At 36.8% G+C, this 20,944-nt stretch overlaps 1 protein-coding gene across 3 annotated transcripts in view; it reads right to left on the bottom strand.

The window, feature by feature from the left end:
* Positions 1-8,589: 8,589 nt before the first annotated feature.
* Positions 8,590-20,944, bottom strand: part of LOC116172210 — a 39,402-nt gene continuing 27,047 nt past the window's right edge. For 2 of the 3 annotated variants that reach the window (XM_031489389.1, XM_031489374.1), the window contains exons 2-3: positions 11,111-11,221; positions 8,590-11,053 (exon numbers count right to left, since the gene is read on the bottom strand). In XM_031489389.1, the coding sequence (XP_031345249.1) occupies positions 8,765-11,053; positions 11,111-11,221 (2,400 nt within the window). In that variant the 3' untranslated portion in view covers positions 8,590-8,764. Of the gene's footprint in view, positions 11,054-11,110; positions 11,222-20,383; positions 20,618-20,944 lie in introns of those variants that run through there. The other variant, XM_031489382.1, reaches the window with a different exon arrangement.

Genomic DNA, 20,944 nt, shown 5'->3' with positions numbered 1-20,944 from the left:
AACGATGGTAGTCTCGCGGTACTTTTGAATTTGGATGACAGTCGGCTCGATATGGGATGGTACGAATGGACTCCTACGTTGTGTAATCGGTTCTTTTATGTGTTGGGACGTGAGACATAATCGGGAAGGGAATTAAATAAAAGACAGAACTTTTGTGCGTAAGAAATGACAAGATCAAATAAATATATTAACGCACACACAAGACCATGCCAGGGAAACCTTCTACGGGACTAAAACCCTGGCACAGGCCACACAAATACATGAAATAAATCACCTACAGCAATAAAATGCAAGAGAAAATACACATAAATAAAACATCTCAAATGGTATCATAAAAATCAGATAATCAAATCAAATGCAATTAAACAAGTTCATAAAAACAAAATACACAAGACATCATAAATGCAGTGGAAAACATGATAAATCAATTCAGTACAAAAACACATCAAGATACCTGTACGATCAATAGAGATAACACAACTCGTCAAATAAACAAATTGCATGTACATAGGAAACATGTAAATGGTATGGCTCTACTCCAGCCTTCCGTTAACATAATTTAATTTAACACGAAAAGTACATGTGAGAATGCCATTGGCCAAATAGCAAGTATTCATGTGAAAATCGATTATTGCTCAAACAGAACATATTTTAAATAGAGGAAATGTAAATGAGAGGGCCCCCACTCGTATTGCTAAGATGTTAAGAACTACAATCCGCACGAGACGAGTAGGCAACAGATACAGCGAAAAATCTAACTGCATTAGGTACCTACTCCACGGAGACAGAAATACCCACTCGCACACACAAACATCGAAACATCAAATACAAGAGCCCCCCTTCGTATAGCTAACGCACAAGAACTGTAGCGAGCCACGAAACAGAAAGTAACAGATACAGCGAACAATCAAACTGTATTAGGTGCTTCCCTCACGGAATTGTTACGGGTCAATCGAACAGAGCAACATCACACCGATAATCAACTCCTCATGAATAACAGAAGTAAATTACTTAATTAAACAAAATAATGGCATAATCATCTGTACAGTATTACACAAACATGATTCATCTAACGGTACACGAAACAAATGCATGGAGTACGCCATGATTCAGATATCGTAGTTTATGCAAAATCAGCAAAATCTAAATATCACATTGTGGCAAGAAATTCAATGATTAAATATGTAGTACAAGAAAGAATAAAATGGTTACTACCTGTAAATACATCTTCAAAACACCACCACCAAAAATAATCAAGAATAATAAACAACCGGGAAAGCGTGTGTCTTCCGTCGGCCTCGTCGCCATCTTCTTCACATTCTCTCCTAGCTTCCTTACGAAAATCCCCTAGTATTCGGCATCTGCGCAAAACGGTCGTTGGTTATATACAGAGCATATTATATTTTTGTTTCGGATGTAAATGTGTGTTGCCTAGTCAAGAGTTAAAATTAAAGTAATAATATTTATGTCTGCTTCTATCACATGAAGATAGCGCGTGCGCACTCTCTTACATTGATGTGTACACCACGATGAGCTGATACGCTGCGTCCTTGTCTTTCACACGGAACAATACACATGTTTCTCTCTCTCTCGCATGCTACTTAAAATTGCTGAAAAGCTTTGGAAAATGTGCGTTTTTTTTTAATTATATCAGAGAAACGTTATATGTAGGTACTACCAAATTATGTGAACTGTAAGTACATGTACTCTCCAAGAAAAACGAATTTCTTCACTGTGTTCCTGGGTGGTACCTATATTTGCACGGGACACGGCAAATTATTAATATTTCGTCCGCCCGCTCTCAGTAAACAATCTGGTTATACGGCCCTGGCCGCGCTCCTCTTTATCTTGCCGACGTATAGTAAAACTGAATGTACGGTATATTTAGTGGGGATAATTATTAAATAACAGTCAAACCAGAAATCCTGAAACCACTATACCACAGATTAAGTTCATCTGTGACTGTACTAAATGATGGCATAGAGGAAATCCAAATTTCACCACTCCTTTGTGGGTGGCTCCCAAACGAAACACGTTAGACCCTCGATTTATTTGGAAAAAGTGCTTGCCTTGATCCTCTCTATCACTCAATTTTTCTTTACATACGGTCATGTATATGATCTAACGTATTATGTTTGCTTCCTTCATTTTATTTCTGCCACTTTTCTTCTTTTTATTTGATTTCTTTAATGAACTTTTGTATTTTTCTGTCCATTTGTTTTGCTTCATGCTCATCAACACTTCAACTGCTTTGTTAATTTCACTCGTTTCTTGTTTTATTAGGTCAGTTAATGTTATTGCTGTTGGTTTTGTCGGTGATTTGATTTCCTTAATTTCTTTAGGTTAGTTTCTGGTTTCGGTGTTCCTTTCCCTCGCTTCCGCTTAATGTAATCACTCCTCTGCCCAAGTTTATTTAATCGTGGTTTATCAACCATCAGCTTGCACTTTGGTGTACCATGGACTAATTACACTAAAGTCTATAGGTCGAGCTATGGGTGTACGTATTGATCCTATTATTGATATTGTAACGGAAATGCTCCAGACATGACGTCGCCTTTGGCGCTCTGGAATTTTCTACGCGCGCGATTATTCGAGAATGTACTGGACATTGCTTGCGTGTATAAATGGTTGCGGACCGAACATCGCGGCAGTCTACTATCGAACGAGATCGAGTACGGACGAAACATAGAGCGCGAAAATCTGATATAAATTTCGAAGTGTGTGATATAAATAATCGATATAAATTGTACGGTTTTTATAGTGTTGTCTTGTTTAATAAATATTGATATAAATCGAACCCGAATTTATAAATAACGTTACAATATCGCTTTTTACTTGGAAATGCTTCTCGATATGTTGGGTTGTCTACATTTAGGCTGCGACACCTGCCATATGTTTTTGTGTTTACATAATAGTTATTTATGTATTAAGGGCATAATAGTGATGTTTATATTCTCGAGGGCGACGAGTTAAAAAGCTCGAGGGCCTATGGTCCGAGAGCTTTTTAGTCGCCCGAGAGTATAAACATCAGATTATGCCCGTGGTACATACACAATTTTATGTTTTACAAATAGTTTTCTTCGTCAAAATTCGTTTACAAAATAATTCATTATGTTTGATCAAGTATGTGTGCTTCGAATTTCTTAATGTGATTGAAACCATCCAAACGTCAAACGTAATTTTTTTAAATAATTCAATTCATCGTGAATGAGGAAGCAGTTCCAGAAACTATACGAAATAAGGCCAATCTTGTGATTTAGTAGGTATTGACAATTAATAATTGACGTTTCTAATTTTCAATGATCTACAAATATTTGTTTGTTTTGCCATTAAGTATAAATGAGTTACTATGGTGATACTTAATGCCCTAGGGCATAAAGTGATACTTTATGCCCGCGTATCACACATATAAAATGTACTATGATAGGTTAGTAAGACATAAATATAATAATGTTACCGACCTACGAGTAAAAAATAAGAGAGGATGTAACGGTGGTGGGAAACAGCATAACACGCGACGGAAGTCGTCATCATATCACTTCCTTTGCGCTTGTCAGTTATGTCGACTTGCTTATCATAAAACATGCTACATTTGTTTCCACCAATGAATAAAGAATACCAGGAAGGAGCATCAATCAAGTTGTATACGAGAGAGAGTGCGACGGAAGTCGGCCATTTGCAAAAGCCACTTATGAGTCATTGTTGTTGTGGGTGTTGCAGTGACATAAAAAGAATGGTTAGTTGTTGTGCTTGTGGTTGCTCCAAAACAGAAAAAAATAAAATTTTGGGAATTACATTTCATGTGTAAGTATTGATACCAATATTATTTTTACATAGTACATGTAAATTTACAAATTTTTTATCGGAATGTAGTTTGAGGTTAGTTAAACAAAAGTCATAGGCGGAGTAGACACATGGGGGTTTAGATTGTTTTCGTTAACATTCTTTATAATTGTATCCTTCTACAACTGTAAGGTAGGTACGCCACTGGAACAGGAAACTACTGTCCGCCATTTGCAAAAGCCATCGCGGTCGCACGTATATTGTCGATATGCTCCTTCCTGGTATTCTTTATTCATTGGTTTCCACACGCGGCAAGCATCTCGGTAAGCGGCGAATCACCGCGTACAAAGCAAGCTGTTTACACCATATATATTATAAGAGAAGTAAGGTACACCGGGGAAAGTGTCAATTTGGGGCAAGTGGAACCCATCGCGATAATTATTTTAAAATATACCATTCACAGTGCCATCTGCCGGTGAATCACTTCAATGTAATGTGCACTTGCGCTACAGATCACAATACTACCCATATCTCATACGGCTTTCCCGCCAGCGTGAAATAACCTTCAACGTGTTTGTTTTGGTCGTAAGTGCAGTGCAGCGATTGTGCATTTAACTGGAAATAAAACGATTACTTATTGCTTTTTTCTGTGGGTTGTTGGTGAGTATCGCAAATATAGATTTAAGGTACAGCTGTTGTGTGATATTTTGCTGGTCTAAACGTTTCTGTATGTTCAACCGTGTGGGTTACACTTACCCCCGGAAAAATCCCTCTTGGGGTAAATGGCACCTACTAAGGGTGACACTTCCCCCCTGTAGGTTCCACTTAACTCTTCATTATCTTTCTCTTGATTCCTTGGTTTTCTTATCTCTAATTATGCCCATATTTTTCAAGAAAATGCCACGAACGTATATCCGGAAGACCAAACCACCTGAATACACCAAGGAGGATCTTGAATCGGCAGTACAGGCGGTTAAAAACGGAGAACTTACTATGTATAGAGCGGCAAAAACCTATAAAATACCCAAAGCAACCATTTATAAACGTGTGAAAGGTTTGCGTGGCGTGAAGAGTAGTTCTTTGGGTAGAGCACCTGCGCTTCCTCATGATGTTGAAGAAAAAATCGCGTCAGGAATCAAGATAATGGAGAAATGGGGATTTGGTTTGTCGAAAAAAGAAGTTTTGGAAACCATCGGTCGTTACATTAATGCTAACAACATCAAGACACCTTTCCGAAATGGCATTCCAGGAAACGATTTTTTTTCAAGATTTAAAAGAGACCATAATTTAATGTGGTCGCAGATACTTCTGTGTTTTCTCTGGACCAAGTCATAATGATTTTACCCAAACCAATACTTAAGAGGGGAAAGTTTACCTTCAATGTATCTTTTGATAGTCTCAATGTGAATTAAAAATCAAAACAGTAAAATTTTTTTCTAGATAATTTAACGTTGACTTTTCATTCCACTTACCCCACATACTTTAATACGCGTTTTTAGCTAAAATATCCACATGGTTTACACTTACCCCGAAGGTCGGGGAAAGTGTAACCCATTGCGTTTTTTGGGCATAATTTTTTATAACACAAAATGTTGTCAGCATATCGTCACAAATTTATTTACATGTGCAGTGAACATATGAGACAATGTACGTTTAAAATTTCGCAGCAATTGGTGAGAAAATAACGATTTTGTGAAAGATTAAACTTGAACTATTGAAAATCGCGGCTCCACTTCCCCCCGGTGTACCTTATATATATGGTTTACACGCATCTGAGCACAATTCAGAACAAGCTCACAACCAAACATGGCGGACGTAGATGTTATTGCAGCTGTTCCGTTCGGTTTCACATACCTACTTTTTATTGGAAAAAACAACAACAACGAATTGAAAAGAGACGAAGAGCTCGGAGAAGGTGGTGGATGATAAAAATTTATAGAAATTGCACCAAGCCCGCCCACGCATGTAAACAGGTACACGAGCGCAAACAGATTCACCCTTTGATCTTTGTCGAAAAACCGACACTAGTCCGGATCAGTGACGAGCACAAGCAAAAGCAGGCAAGCAGAGGCGAGCAACCCATTTACATGCTCGTGATCGTGCCCGTTGAATGCCGCTTTGAACGGAAGCGTGGAAACGTAGCAAAACCAATGAATAAAGAATACCAGAAGGAGCATTACTCAGGTTGTATACAACAGTGGGACGGAAGTCGGCCATTTGCAAAAGCCACTTATGACTCATTTTTGTTGTTACTTTTGCAGTGACATAAAATAATGGTTAGTTGTTGTGCATGTAGTTGCTCCAAAACGAAAAAAAATAAAAGTTTGGGAATCACATTTCATGTGTAAGTATTGATACCAATATTATTTTAATATAGTACATGTAAATTTACAATTTTTTTATCGAAATGTAGTTTGAGGTTAGTTAAACAAGTCATAGGCGGAGTAGACACATGGGGGTTTAGATTGTTTTCGTGTAAAATTCTTTATAATAATTGTATCCTACAACTGTAAGGTAGGTACGCCACTGGAACAGGAAACTACTGTCCGCCATTTTCAAAAGCCATCGCGGTCTCACGTAAATTGTTGATTTTCTCCTTCCTGGTATTCTTTATTCATTGCGCAAAACCGAAGAGACGATGTCAGTTTTGTTTTATTACACCACTGCCAATAATGACGCGTTCCTCCCCACTCTTCTCTATTATAAGTATTGTAATCCAATGTTTACTTGTAGAGCATCCTGTATATAATGAAAGTAGTTAAGATCACTTGTTCTGTGGTTAAGATGTACCTTTTGCTTTGAGATAACGATGTCGGTTTTAGTCTTGTACTTGCATTACAAATAAAGAGTGTGTTTGCTTATATTCTTGTCTGTCATATCAAAGTAATTAAAGTGCGTAAAGATAATAGGTTATGGGCCCAGATAGGCGTAAAGTATAAAGAAAGAAAGAATAGAACAAAGTTGTGTAGCTCTCTCAAGTACTGAAGCAGAATACATAGCAATGACTGAAGCAGTAAAAGAAGCTATTTTTATTAAGGGTCTTATTGGTGAGATTTTAACTGTTGAAAAACCTTTCATTATTTACAATGATAGTCAGAGTGCTCAAAAGCTTATCAAGAACCCTGTCTATCATAGTCGAACTAAACATATTGATACTAAGTATCATTACATACGCGAAATTATAAATAAAGGCATTGTCAAAGTAGATTATGTACCAACTGATAAAATGATAGCTGATGTTTTGACCAAAGGTTTGCCAAGTGACAAACATCGTTTATGTATTGAACAATTTAATTTAAATTAAACATTGTATTAAGAGGTGGTATTATAAGTATTGTAATCCAATGTTTACTTGTAGAGCATCCTGTATATAATGAAAGTAGTTAAGATCACTTGTTCTGTGGTTAAGATGTACCTTTTGCTTTGAGATAACGATGTCGGTTTTAGTCTTGTACTTGCATTACAAATAAAGAGTGTGTTTGCTTATATTCTTGTCTGTCATATCAAAGTAATTAAAGTGCGTAAAGATAATATTCTCGCACTTTTATAACTTCCTTTTTGTCCATTTCCGTCTCGATTCCTTTTAATGCAAAGTTCTCTCCTTTAATTTTTACTCGTAGTTGGCGACAATCTGTGTAATTCAGGTACATATTCTATGCAATTCCGAGTCTGTTTAGAAAATATTCATTGATGAATTTGGGGTGCATTTTCTTTTAAAACTTAGGGGAAGGGAAACTACTTCTGCCAGGGCTGTATAAAAATCTATTTTTCTCTCCCTCAATAATTATACACATTTCCTATGAATGTATAGAATACCTGAATTGTACAGATTGCCAGTAACTAATCCAAAATTATTATACCTAGATAGTAATACTACAATCAGCCTTGTGATATATCAGAAACGTCAAACTTAACGTACAAGTTATGTGAAAAAACGTTGTTTTGGGTTATGGGCAAAACTGACTTTGACTGTCTACAGATAACCTGCACGTTAATTGAGCGTTGGTCACAGGACTCACATTTTGCTAAATCAACATGTACATACCTAATCTGAAACCCTTCTCACTAGTTTTTGAAGTGCTGCAGAGTGGCGCCGCTGGTAGCATTATATGGACGCCTTCAAACGGAGCGACACGTTTAGTAGCGGATTTCCGTCACACAAATGCGCTCTGCTTGTAGTGCGACCCCTTCACACGGCGCGATTCAAAAGCGCCACCACGCAAAGTGACACGGTCGGACTTTTAAAAAATTGCGTCTAGTTTTCGCGCTTACTGTCGACTATTACTATGTTTGCGTTGACTATTTAAATTTCGGCTCACTGGAAAATCTGAAACGGCACACTTGTAAAGACGCGAGTTATCTCCCGACATACTTTCCTTCATGTTTACTATGAAGCGGTATACGTGCAATTTCCCTATGTTGAACAAAAAACAAATTCAAAATTTTTTTTTCAAAACTACCAAGTGACCACCCGTTACTACTGCAACTGACTTTTTATAGTGGAAGTAAATTCCGTCACCAAACGCGATCCCTGCATAGGCAATGTCACTTTCACTTCAGCTGGCTATAGGAATTTTGAATTGTTTGTTTAGTCTTACTTGCAACGAATTGTTGTACAAATATTTTTATACTATGAAATCAAGCAAATGGGGGGGGGGGGGGGGATTGATTCTACTTCGTTGGTACTGAACAAAACACATATTTTCTGCAATTCATTAAAAAAAAACTTACTTATTCAACTTTATATAAATCTTGTGAATCCAGAAAAGTCCTTGCTGAAATGTAATTAAATAATGTTTAATAAAATATAAGCTGCTTTATTATTTTATTTAATAAAAAAATTATTACTTTAGAATTATTTTAGGAATAGAAGGAATTTTCACTTACAAATTTTCTTCAATATACAGCAAAAAACAATATAACAAATTATAAATAATTATAAAATACTTAAGTCTTATAAAGTTCACAATACTAAGCTGTTTTATAAAAGTTCTGACATATTTTTAACTCTTATTTTAGAAGTCATATCACCTTGTGGTACGTCTTTTGGAGGTTGAATTATTGTAGCTGTCAAGTTTTCAGAATTCTCCCTAGGAGGTGTAAGACAATTACTCGGCACTGTATTTGCTTGCAAATAATTTTGTAATAAAGGTGAAATTGTACTATTACTCCTAGCAGCAGGGTCTGGAGATCGGTCAACGTTAGTTTTTTCCGAATAGAGGAGGGAGTGTAAAGATAAACTGTTGGAACCATTTAGAATAATAGGTTTCTGTCTGTTTACATCATTGTCAACACATGGAGAAATAACTGAGGTAACATTTTTATCACGGATGGCATTCGTGATCAGGTTGGAAGTAATATGGTTCGGTTGACCTGTATTTGCTGTAACTTGCTGATTCGATTTAACTAAATTTGGTGTAACTTGATTCGACTTCCCTAAATTTGATGAAATATCATTACATTTATTCTTGATAGCATTTGTAATACGATCAACGAACATTTGATTCCACAATGATGAACCTAGTGGTTTGCTGTTTCTTGCATTTGTTGCTACTCCATTATTTAGTAAATTAGCAGTTTGAGTTGTACATGATGGAATCTTAACAAGGGAAATATTCGTACACTCCTCTATGGACCACTTGTCCAATGTTGGCCGAGGATTATGATTTAAATTATTTTCGAAATGAGCCACGTTGCCCACGGAATGCTTTAAATCTATAGGCATTTTATATCTCCTCAATTCACCTACCATGTTTGGTAACGCTATTAAATTGGTTTTAGTACGATGTATTATGGAATCATTCGGATGAAAAGTTTGACTCTCCTTGGCTAGTCTGTGATTTAAATGTTTTTTTAATAGCGAATGTATCATTTTTTCCTCATTTGAATTTATAAAACTGGCAGAATTTGCTTTCTTTTGATCTACAGCGTCATTCTCATCATCAGATATGCATATAATATCGTCATTCACTTTATTTACAGTTACTGTTGCCTCAACGGGCTTTATTGCTTCAGGCTTCTGCCCTACGATTGCTTCTAAGACCATATCTGTCAAAGAACTTGTAGATTCACCCTCATTCTCATAATGAATAGGCGGTTCTGAATTCTCAATGTTAATTCCGTACTTGCTGAAATCTGTATATAAATTGGCGAGCGTTTGATCGTTTGATGTTAATAATGATTGCAAAACTCGACTGTTTGGTTCAGAGGCGAGAAACTCCTTAGATTCCGTATTGGTAGGCTTTCGTGGTGGTAGGTGTTTCATAATCTTTAATTTAAGGGCAGCACTTCCGGGTTGTTTGGGTGGATTAGACCTATTTACTACTGTGTAGTTAGAATCACTAGTAACATTACTACAGTTAGGTATTTGAGGAGAAGTTTCTGGGCTACGAGCCGTTGCATTAGAATTACTTATTACTAACCGAGTTGGTTTTGTACTTTTGACATCTTGTGCTTGAATTTTGAATGGTAGCCATTCATCATCGCCCTCAGAATCACTGCAATCAATAATGCGTTGATGTTTACGTTTACGCAAACGAGGTCTCGAAACGTCTTCATCATCAGAACTGCTAAGAGGATTGCTATTACTACTCGAAATGGTTTTTAGTTTATCTTTTAGGTTCTGAAGCTGTTGTGTGTACCAATCACTAACTTCTGTAGGATCTATAGAAATCCTAGGAGATACATCTGAAGAAAATACTTCTTTGGGGAGTTTGATGGATTGATATTCCTTAAATAATTGCTTAACTGAAGGGTGTGCGTAAGTATGTATCTCAGATTGTGATAATCTCGGAGTACCCTTGTCGTCATGAGAATTTATCGTATTCGATTTATGTACTTCAGTATCCGCATTAGGCGTAATACTACGAGACCGAATAGCCTTGGGAATATCACATTTTACAACTGAATGTGGTTTTGGTATATATTTTATGGCATTATTTAAAGGCACTACCGCTTTATCGTTTTCTATCGCGGATGTGGTTTTGTCCTTAAAATTATCTAAAGCATTTACATGCGTCTGATTCGGCGGAGATAATGTTGAAGGTTTTATAGTAACGCTCTCTTTAACCTTGCTAACGTTTTCCACGTTTACTTTGGTGCCTTTACCGTTTCTTGCAGATTTGTTACTTATGTATGTGTTTAGTAATTCTAAGGGATCGGCGTCATCTTTCATGGTCCCGATATCAGATAGATTAAAAATTCTAGATGCGGCAGACAGAAGCTCATCTTTATCTGTGATCGGGGCCGTATATGGCTGACCATATTTTTCCTGTGAACGTAACGCTAATAATCAGCAACAAGGATTACAATAATGATATTTACAGACCTTGAGCAACTTATCGTTTGCAACTGCGTTACTCCGATATTTATGCAATTTAACTGCAATTTCACAGCAACGATGGCACACCATTCTGGAAATCGGATCATTCCACAGTATCTGTAAAGAAACATACAGTTAGGGACTTATACTCTAAAGATGAGTAATCTATGTAGGCATATTGCTATGCGGTCACATTTTTTTTGTAATTTCCTACATACCACTCGTGTCAAAGCTTCTTTATTAGTTTTCTTTATGACTTTTTAACCATTTTACTTTCATTTGCGCTAAACGCGTTACTAAATGTATATTAATTTAAATGATAAATGATATCAAGAAAAAGGGTTTGTTTGGATTAGGGCTAGGGCGTATAATTCGCGAGACGATACACTGCAGGTAAGTTCAAAGCTCGGTTCAAACCATACGCGACCGTTGCACTATGCGATCAAAAATGTGTTGCTGTCGAGTCACCTTTGGAATTTTTATTTACATGGGAAATCGTACTTTTGAATCGATCATTCATATTGATTAAAAAAGACTATCAAAAAGATTTTGCCTTGGCGCGCAATTCATTTTAAATGAGGAAAGGGGTATGCTTAGATCATAGAGTACATGGGTCATGGACTGCTATTAACCCTATGGTTTTAATGCAAAATGGGTGGTCACGGATAGAGGGCACTGTAGTCGTGAGTATGTGAATCTCAGGGTAAACTAGTTGTATGAAAACCACTCGAATACGGGCAACGACAATCGAATTAGGGCGCTAATATATTTTCGCGCGTACAAAAAGCCTATCCATTGTTAGAACTGATGTGTAAGCGTTTACTGTCGTGAACTTACTTGTATAAAATATGTAACGAAGCACTTTAATTAATTTGAATTTTGATATAAATTGCAGATTTTTAGGACAGCAACAGGTCGCACAATTAATTAAAGAAGTTTTAACTTTCGAGCTTTATCGCAACGACACGCCGACCGATTTGGAATTTCCTACGTCTCTTTCTGCAGTGGGCATCTTCGGCTTTTTCACTTTTGCAAATTATATTTGTTTTTCTTGCTTTTTGATATTTTAACCGTATTTTAATGTTTTTGGCTTCTGTACTTTCGCCAGTTACATTTCTTTGCACCCGTACCGTTTCAATCTTGCTTTTGCATTAAGTTATCGCACTGTATTTATTGGAATTGACTTTTAACGAACTTTTGCTACCGCTTCGTTAATTTCGGGGTAAGCTTTTAATTACCTACTTTCTATTTCACTAATTGTAAGGGGTGATATTGTCCGCTTTCCTGCATTTGCTTCTCAGGAGTTTGCCGTAATTTTGTTTTAGTTTTCCGGTTGCGTTTACCCGAGGACACCGATGCGACCCGTCAGACCGTTGTTACCACCGACCTCGACCAGGAGTGAGACCGTTCGCTTGGTGGCGCTCGAATCCGTTTGTCCATTCAGCCGTTTCTTGCTGTCGGCCCGCCGACAGAGCAGCGTGCCAGCGACTGCCGTTACTTATCTATTAATTTCGATAATTTGTACCTTTATTTATTTTTTAAGCAAAATGGAATTATTTTTCCGCTAATGATTTTGTTTTATATTTTGGAAGCTCGCCTACTGCGACTGTATTTAATATTTATTTAATTTTAAATAGTCTTATAAAGAGCCATGTAAATTGTAACTCTTGCAGCACTTGATTATTTAATTAATATATTCAAAACGTAGTAATTTTGAGTTTGAATTTGCAATGGAAACCCATCAAAAAACCTTTGAAAAGTAATACACGAGGTAATACAGGTACACACGAGGGTACACATATAAAATATTGACGTGTTTTCTAATGAACCATTGTTAATAAAACGCGATTAAATGATTAGCTTCTACCCTAGAAATTTTTGTGTAAAATAAAATTATGTAAAAGCGTAATGTGATAATGATACTTATCGCAGGTCGTTATCACGATAAGGTGCTAAATACGTGACTATAAACAAGGGATTAATGACTTAAATAAGTGCAAGGCATGCTGATAAGGAAAATAACGCAGTAGGAGTCTGCACTCAAATGAAGTACTTATTGTAGTTCGTTGAATAAAAGGATAGTAATCTGAACCAGGGACTTTTTTCTGAGGCGAATTCTGAAATTCTGACCATTTTTAGGGCAAGATTTTTCAAAACTACATTCGTTACCCTCACCAGAACAGATGGTATGGATGCCGTACCAATCTGAACTTCGCCCTTTTGGGTTGTCACATAAATTATTTTTTAGATACTTTTATAAACTTGTAAACGGCAACTCAATAAACGACTATTATTATTATTATTTACCGAAAACCAATAATAAATGATTAATGGCGGTTTGCACCGACAAATTTAAGTGGAGCTTACAGCTTAGCTTAAAATCCATGACAACGATTATTGAGACAATGGTTGCCATGGAGTTTAAGCTACTCTTAAGCTAAGCTCCGCTTAAATTTGTCGGTACAAACGAGCATAAAAAGTATTTAAACCCTACTACTTCCAATTGAGCAGAGTTTAGTTTCTGTACATCAAGGACAAGCGTTTTGCCGAAGACTATTGACTTAGAACTTTCACGTAGACAAACCAATTCTTCTTTTATTCTCTTTCTAATTCATAGAAAACGGCATTTTGCAAGCAAAATCAGTCCTCTCTGGTAAGTTCATACATCTTTAATGACTTTAAGTATGTATTAAGCGTGAATTAGTCATCCCCACTTCAATACTGTTGATCTTGTTTCACAATAACTATAGCATCCAGCGGACATTTGTTTGATTTCGCTATCATGTAAAGTACCACTTCCGAAGGATGTATGTTTAATGTAGATAACAAGTTCAAGATTTTCAATGTGGTTTAGGTATATGTACAGAGATAAGAGTTCCTGTTACGGTAATAAATTTACATCCAAGTTGATATTTCGAACGCGTTATTTATTTTTTGACACTATTTATTCGTGATAGATCTCGAATAATAAGTTTACCTCACTACACTATGTTGTTTATCCTTGGTTACCTTGAAATATAAAATTATTGACGTTATTGATAATATTGGATTTATTTTTTTAATATTTTTATGACGTTGGAATGTTGGCAATTTTAAGGAATGCCCATCGTTATACTCGCTCTGAGTGCCATTTAGGGGCGTCAATGAACTAGAAAAGATAAATAGGAGTTATTCGGAAATCGGAAGGAACTCGGATTGGGATCATCGTACATAAAGTGAGGTCCAAGGTGCGATTTTTTCGAGCATTCGATTTTGGGGGCCAAGATTACGTTTTAAATAAGCCGAGTCGTTGGCGTTACCTTGTTGACCGTGAGAATTATGTGAATTTCGGAGTCTATATACAGTGAAATATTTCTACCAAAAAGACACAGAGTTGTTATGTATTTTGAAAAAACGTTCAAAAGTAATTACAAGCGACAAATGCGCGCAAGAATTCATGAAAAAAAATTAGTTAATTACGGGCTACAAATAGACTCATTAAAATCAAGATTTAATCGTGAATTATCGTGATCCATAAGAATTAAAACTTTCCCCTTTTGAAAGTTGTACGCTCTCGAAACAATTAAAATCAGTAATCATTTTAAATAAGAGTACGCTATTAATAGCTCAGCTAGGAAACTAAGTTCTACAAGACGGAGAGATTTTCTATACAACGTTTCGTTTCGGAGAAATCTAGCGTGTTATCTTAAGAATATCCAATGTTATCTGATCACAAAAATAACAAAAGTTGGAAACTGTTGGTTTCAACAGGATGACGCATTCGCGCACAACGCCCCAATCGTACACTTCCTGAAAAATGGAAAACTCGAGGGAAAACTTCTCCGCTAGGTATTCTCGCAGGGTTAGGGGGTGGTGCACCATCTTGTTGAAAGCTACAGTTTCCAACTTTTGTTTTTTTTTAGTGGCATACGTTGTATACATAATAAACAAGTAAAGGGTCTTTCATTAAGAATGATAGGATGTTAATTTTGAATAACACAACAAAGGTTTGACATATCAAGTTAATTCTTGCTTTATTTTTAAGCTTGGACAATTAGACCGGGAGATGATGACACTTTTTGTGGTGTGATTTGCTACAAGTATGGCGACCATTCAAAGGTTTAATTAAGTACTCCTCGAAACGAAAATGGTGCTAACTCTCTGGAGTGGGGCCGTTATTGCGTGACGATTGTTTAAACATGTCGGAAAATTGAATGATTTTGGACAATTTGCTACACAAAATTCTTTGGATTTTCTGGTAGTCGGTGACAAAACAAATGACGGAAACGAAATGCCATACTTTTCCGGTGGGCCTTATAGCCCGCCATACTCATTTGAAAGTGTCGATTGTTTGTATTTTTTTTGGGTGATTTGCTACAAGCTCATTTTTTTATGAGCATCAAGTCCTCAATCAGTCATTCACGAAAATCAACCTGCCATACCGCAGCGACGGGCCCGCATAGCCGCCATACCGGCACAAAGATGTCATTTTTGTTAATAATTTTGGGCGATTTTCTACACCCTATAAATTTTTCCACCAGTTATTTTTATAGTCAGAAATAGAAAGTTCGATACGCCATACCTGTGGCATGGGCCAATTATGTATAATATTTTTTCAAAAATGTAAGAATTTTCCGAAAATTTGGGCGATTTGCTACAGTATGGCACCAATGTTTCGTGACAGTTTGAGGTGTAATAAAAGTAAATATCAAGTTTCAAACACGAATCCCGGGCCTATCTTGTGTTATCACGAGATGTTATGTCGCTTAATATTCTCCGCCCCACTCGAACTTCTTAGTCAAGTTGAAGAGGTCCCGGTCGGGGTCGTTGTGTTCTGCATTGCATTCAATGGATCGCAGGTAGTAGGTAGTAGCTGCCATCAAGTTTATACTACCCGCCATAAGTATCTGAACACCCAGTGACTTTGATCAATTTTGATAAAATTTTCAGGGCAGTTGTATTTATTTCGAATTAAGAAACGATGAAAATTTGAACATTATACAAATTAAAATAACACTAATAATAATAATAATAAACGTTTAAACAAATATAGCAAACGAGCTCCTGGGTATGGCTATAGCATGTTCAAGACCAAATTTTGCACCTCTAAGTGCATATAGGTATCAAATTTCATTTAGATGCTTTCATAATTAAGAAAGTTGGCACTGTGCATCTGAAATACCCATCAACATAATTTTATATATTTTATATATTATTATAGTCCTGAATATTACAGATGGAAGTTAACGCACACAGATAATTATGAATTTAATTGGTTCGACGGCGACGACATGCCCACTACTGTCGGATATATCATTCTGGATCGCATTGACCAAGAGAATGAAAATCAAATCGATTTGAGTAGTGTCGAGGGCAATGGGAACGAAACAGAAGAGACCCATGACGATGTTGAGGAATCCGATACCGATGACGAGTAATTGTTAAACGCGAGTACGATCTTGTCGGGATAAGTTAATCAATTTAGAACAATTATTCTTTAGAATGGATTGTGTTACCAATTTTTAATAATAAAATCATTTTTCTGAAGCTCGCGAGAAGGTCGTTTTCAAGGTTTCTTGCTTGTCCCAGTTATAGCACAAAGATGTTTTAAGAAAACAGATTTTCGAGTATGGCGCCATCTTTAGCCTTCAAGACGAGTATGGCACATATATCATGGGTCAATGTGGAGCACGAACTTTCGGAAAATCCAAGTGCCATACTGTAGCAAATCGTCCAAAATTATTAACAAAAATGACATGTGCCGGTATGGCGGCTATGCGGGCCCGTCGCTGCGGTATGGCAGGTTGATTTTCGTGAATGACTGATTGAGGACTTGATGCTCATAAAAAAATGAGCTTGTAGCAAATCACCCAAAAAAAATACAAACAATCGATACTTTCAAATGAGTATGGCGGGCTATAAGGCCCACCGGAAAAGTATGGCATTTCGTTTCCGTCATTTGTTTTGTCATGTCACCGACTATCAGAAAATCCAAAGAATTTTGTGTAGCAAATTGTTCAAAATCATTCAATTTTCCGACATGTTTAAACAATCGTCACGCAATAACGGCCCCACTCCCAGAGAGTTAGCACCATTTTCGTTTTGAATGGTCGCCATACTTGTAGCAAATCACACCACAAAAAGTGTCACCATCTCCCGGTCTAAATGCAGTTATGTGTGGAATAAGATATTGTTCAAATGTCCACCACGGGCTCGTTGACACTGACGCATCCGATCACTCCAATTTCGTGTTATCGACAAATTTGGCTCATCGACAACACTGGCCGCTGCAGCTGCAATGTTCTCATCACTTCGCACGTTTCGTTGGCTTTTTGGTAGCTTATTGTCTTGTAAAGTTAACTCACTTTCAAACTTTTTCACAGTGCGACTTATAACCTGCGCAGAGTACCGATGACGGCGACCCAATTCCCGAGTGAGTAAACGTCGAGTAGCCACAACTGAGCTACCACTTTGGTAATATTTTTTTATTACTTCCAACCGATCGAGGGGAGTCTGTACACTATACTAAATATAGTAACACCTAGAAATTAAAAAAATATGGATTAGAAACCGAGAAATCTCTATTTGAAAAACTATCACTCATATTGAAAGACCCTTTATAAATTGTACCGGCCCGTGTGGCGCAGTTCAGTTAAAGCTGGACTGTGGTGTTAAGGGTTCCTGGTTCGAATCTGGGTTCGGGCATGGATATTTGTAAATGTAAAGTGGGTTGGGTTGGTAGAGCAGCCTTGGCTGAAACCCCGCCCACTCAAAAATAAAGGTAAAATAAAATAAAAACTCATGTGCAGATAAAGCGCATTTTTTAAACCGAAATAGCTTTTGTTTTGACATCACCAATGGATATATTTCTTGCAGACGTCTCAATCGCCCTTTGTGAGTACCCTCTTCCGCCGTTTTTGAGGTATAAGGAAATATACCCGATCACGATAAGATGTCGAGAAGGAGGGCTATGGTTGATAGAAATTAATTTCTTTGGTTGAGACCTTTCATTAGAGTACCATGAAGGATAAAACTAGTTCCACTCCCCCCCCCCCCCCGTACTTTGATAAGAGGACAGAAAGAACGGCAAACGGCAACGGTTCCTTTCGTTGAGACCTTTAATTAGAATACAATGAGAGATAAAATTAATTTTAACCCCCCCCCCTCTCCCCCCTCAGGCCCCGTCGCTCACTGATCTCGAAAAAGAGTCGCACGGGAAAGTTATAGTTTGTACAAACCAATTTATTTCGATGATTTCATTAGAATACCATGAAGGGTAGAACACGAGGTAGAACATGCCCCCCCCCCCTCCATTTTCTAAAGTTTAACTTACTACCACTAAAGGCATGCGTATGCAAAATCTGAGACCAATTGGTTGTCGTATGTAAATGTTATGCACGTTTTACTTTCAAAAACAGCACCTCACGAAATAATTCGTGGGACGGGCCCCCTTTTAGACAGCGAAATTTGATGACCGTCTGGCACACCTTCAAGGTATAGGCTACCTACTACAAACAATTCCAGGACTCTAGGACCATTCCGCTAGAAGTAGTTCAAAACGGTAGAAGTAGAAACGCAAACAATAGCATATTTTTTTTTAATTCTTCAAAAATGCCTTAAAAATGCTACTCCCAAACAAAAGGCAAGTATTGAAAATTTGTCAAAGTTCAAAAAGTGACAGTGAGAAAGTGTTTTCTATTTTTTTGTAACTGTTCAAATAACATCAGGAAAAACAAAAAGCAAATCCGCAAATTTCGGTTTTTCTGCTGTATCTTCAGAATTAATCGAAATTTTCTGGTTTTCTTTACAGCATGATAATTACTCTTTAATTTCCCTAATTTGACCATATTCGTATTTTCTATGGTTTCTGAAATCCCAAGATAGATACATCCTTATCTTGGGTCCAGCGTATAACTGACTGATTTATGAAAAATTCAAATAAAACGATCAAATAAAAATTTATCAAGATTGCAAAGATTTTTTCAGTCTCAAAAATGTTTTAAACAGAATGTAAAAACCTCGGTAAATACATCTAAATATGATTTGTAATTTTCCTAAGGTTAAGAACATTTGAAGTTTATAAATTTGGGAATCATTTTGATGAAAAAAATTAACAAATATAAAGAAAAAACTTATGGACATTACCAAATGACTTCAAAATAAATTAAACAAATATAGCAAACGAGCTCCTGGGTATGGCCATAGCATGTGCAAAACCAAATTTTAAACCTGATTAGTTTTGCTTTTATTTAAAGTGTATACGTATGAAATTTCAAAATGAAACAATTAAATAATTGTTTCCATAAATAAGAAAGTTGGCACTGCACATCCTACACAAAACCAAATTTGGAAAATGGCGCTACATTTGCTTTTATTTCAAGTGGCTATGCGTCAAACTTCATTTAAATACCTTCATAAATAAGAAAGTTTGCAATTCGGTTTATAAATGGTCGAGATGCGCAGAGCACTGTGAGTACTGATCGATTGGGCTCAACTTTTGGAATTGTTTTTTATATGGCTAAAGCTATGCGCATATTGAATTTCATGCAATTCGGTTCATAACTAACGGAGATGTCAAAAGGGCCTACTTTATTTTTTGGTCTACATTGCCAATTCACGAACTCCGATCTACAAATTTGATAAAGAATCCACCTGCAAAATTTCATCGTAATCGGTCCATTCGTTTATGAGTTATCGTGCTAACGGACGGACGGACGGACAGACACCGCAAAATTATAAACTCGCTAGGAGTTCGTTAATAAAGTGTAAAATCATTTAAAGATTTCAAAGTGATCTAAAAAATATAGATAATTTCCAAATTCAAACTCTTTAACATAATTTAAAAAGTTGCAGAAATTCAAAAAACTTTGTAAAATTAATAGGTTTTTGATAAAATGTTCCGTATTGTAAAAGAACATACTTACATCCAGGTATTAAATTCGGTTTATATATTGACAAATGAAACGGTAATCGATTCGTTATAGCGATTTTTAATTATAAATTTGCTCACTGAAAATAAGTCAATAGGAACAAGAGATGACGGGTTATGCATCTGGAGGCTCGTGATGGCTAAATTGTTACTATGCTAACAATAATTTACGTCAAGACAAATAAAGCGCTACACTAAAAATTCGGTTTTATCATCGATTAACGCGCACACAATTTTACGTCCAACATTGAATGAAACATTAAAACATGAAATTGGATGCCGTTAAAGGTCAAAAACACGCGCGCGAGTCTCCACTCGTCGCACTTGAAAATCGGAAAGGGCAAGGAAAGCACCTTACGCGGCCAACTTACTTCAATTCCGCTCGCTAACCAAATGTATCGACGCAGCTGTTTCCCACTTTCTAATTGTGAATGATAAACGTCAATAATCTTATCGGTGCTCGAACACAGTCGACACAAATAACGCATGGTGGTGAAAAAAACTATTATTTAAACGCTATTTTAGGAATTCCACCGAACCGAAACGAACTGCACTAATCAACCTACACTCGTTGTTGCTTTGCTGCCGCTTTGTTTGTAAGACGCGACGAACGATGCATGTCCGGGAGAGGGGTAACAAAGGCGCCTCCTTTGCCGGAGGGATCACTAATGGGGGGTTATTCAAGGTCGACTGTGCGCGCACAGCTGGTGGGAGAAAATGAGAAAGTCCAACGCCCCACAAAATAATTTAATCGTCACAAGGTCAAACCGATTAATTTAATGCGTAATACGTGAACACCAAGTAGGAACGTGTGTAAAGTTATTTACTAAGATGCCATAGTTTGACCTTGTGTGACCTTTTCTTTTATCGATTTATTCGCGACTCCTCCTTCTGAATAAAGTCCATTGAACTCGCCCAACAATCGCCATGTT

The sequence above is a fragment of the Photinus pyralis genome, unplaced genomic scaffold, assembly GCF_008802855.1.
Source record: "Photinus pyralis isolate 1611_PpyrPB1 unplaced genomic scaffold, Ppyr1.3 Ppyr1.4_LG1, whole genome shotgun sequence".
NCBI lineage: Eukaryota > Metazoa > Arthropoda > Insecta > Coleoptera > Lampyridae > Photinus > Photinus pyralis.
The sequence above is the reverse complement of the archived record's forward strand: the minus strand, read 5'-3'. Positions and strand labels throughout refer to the sequence as shown.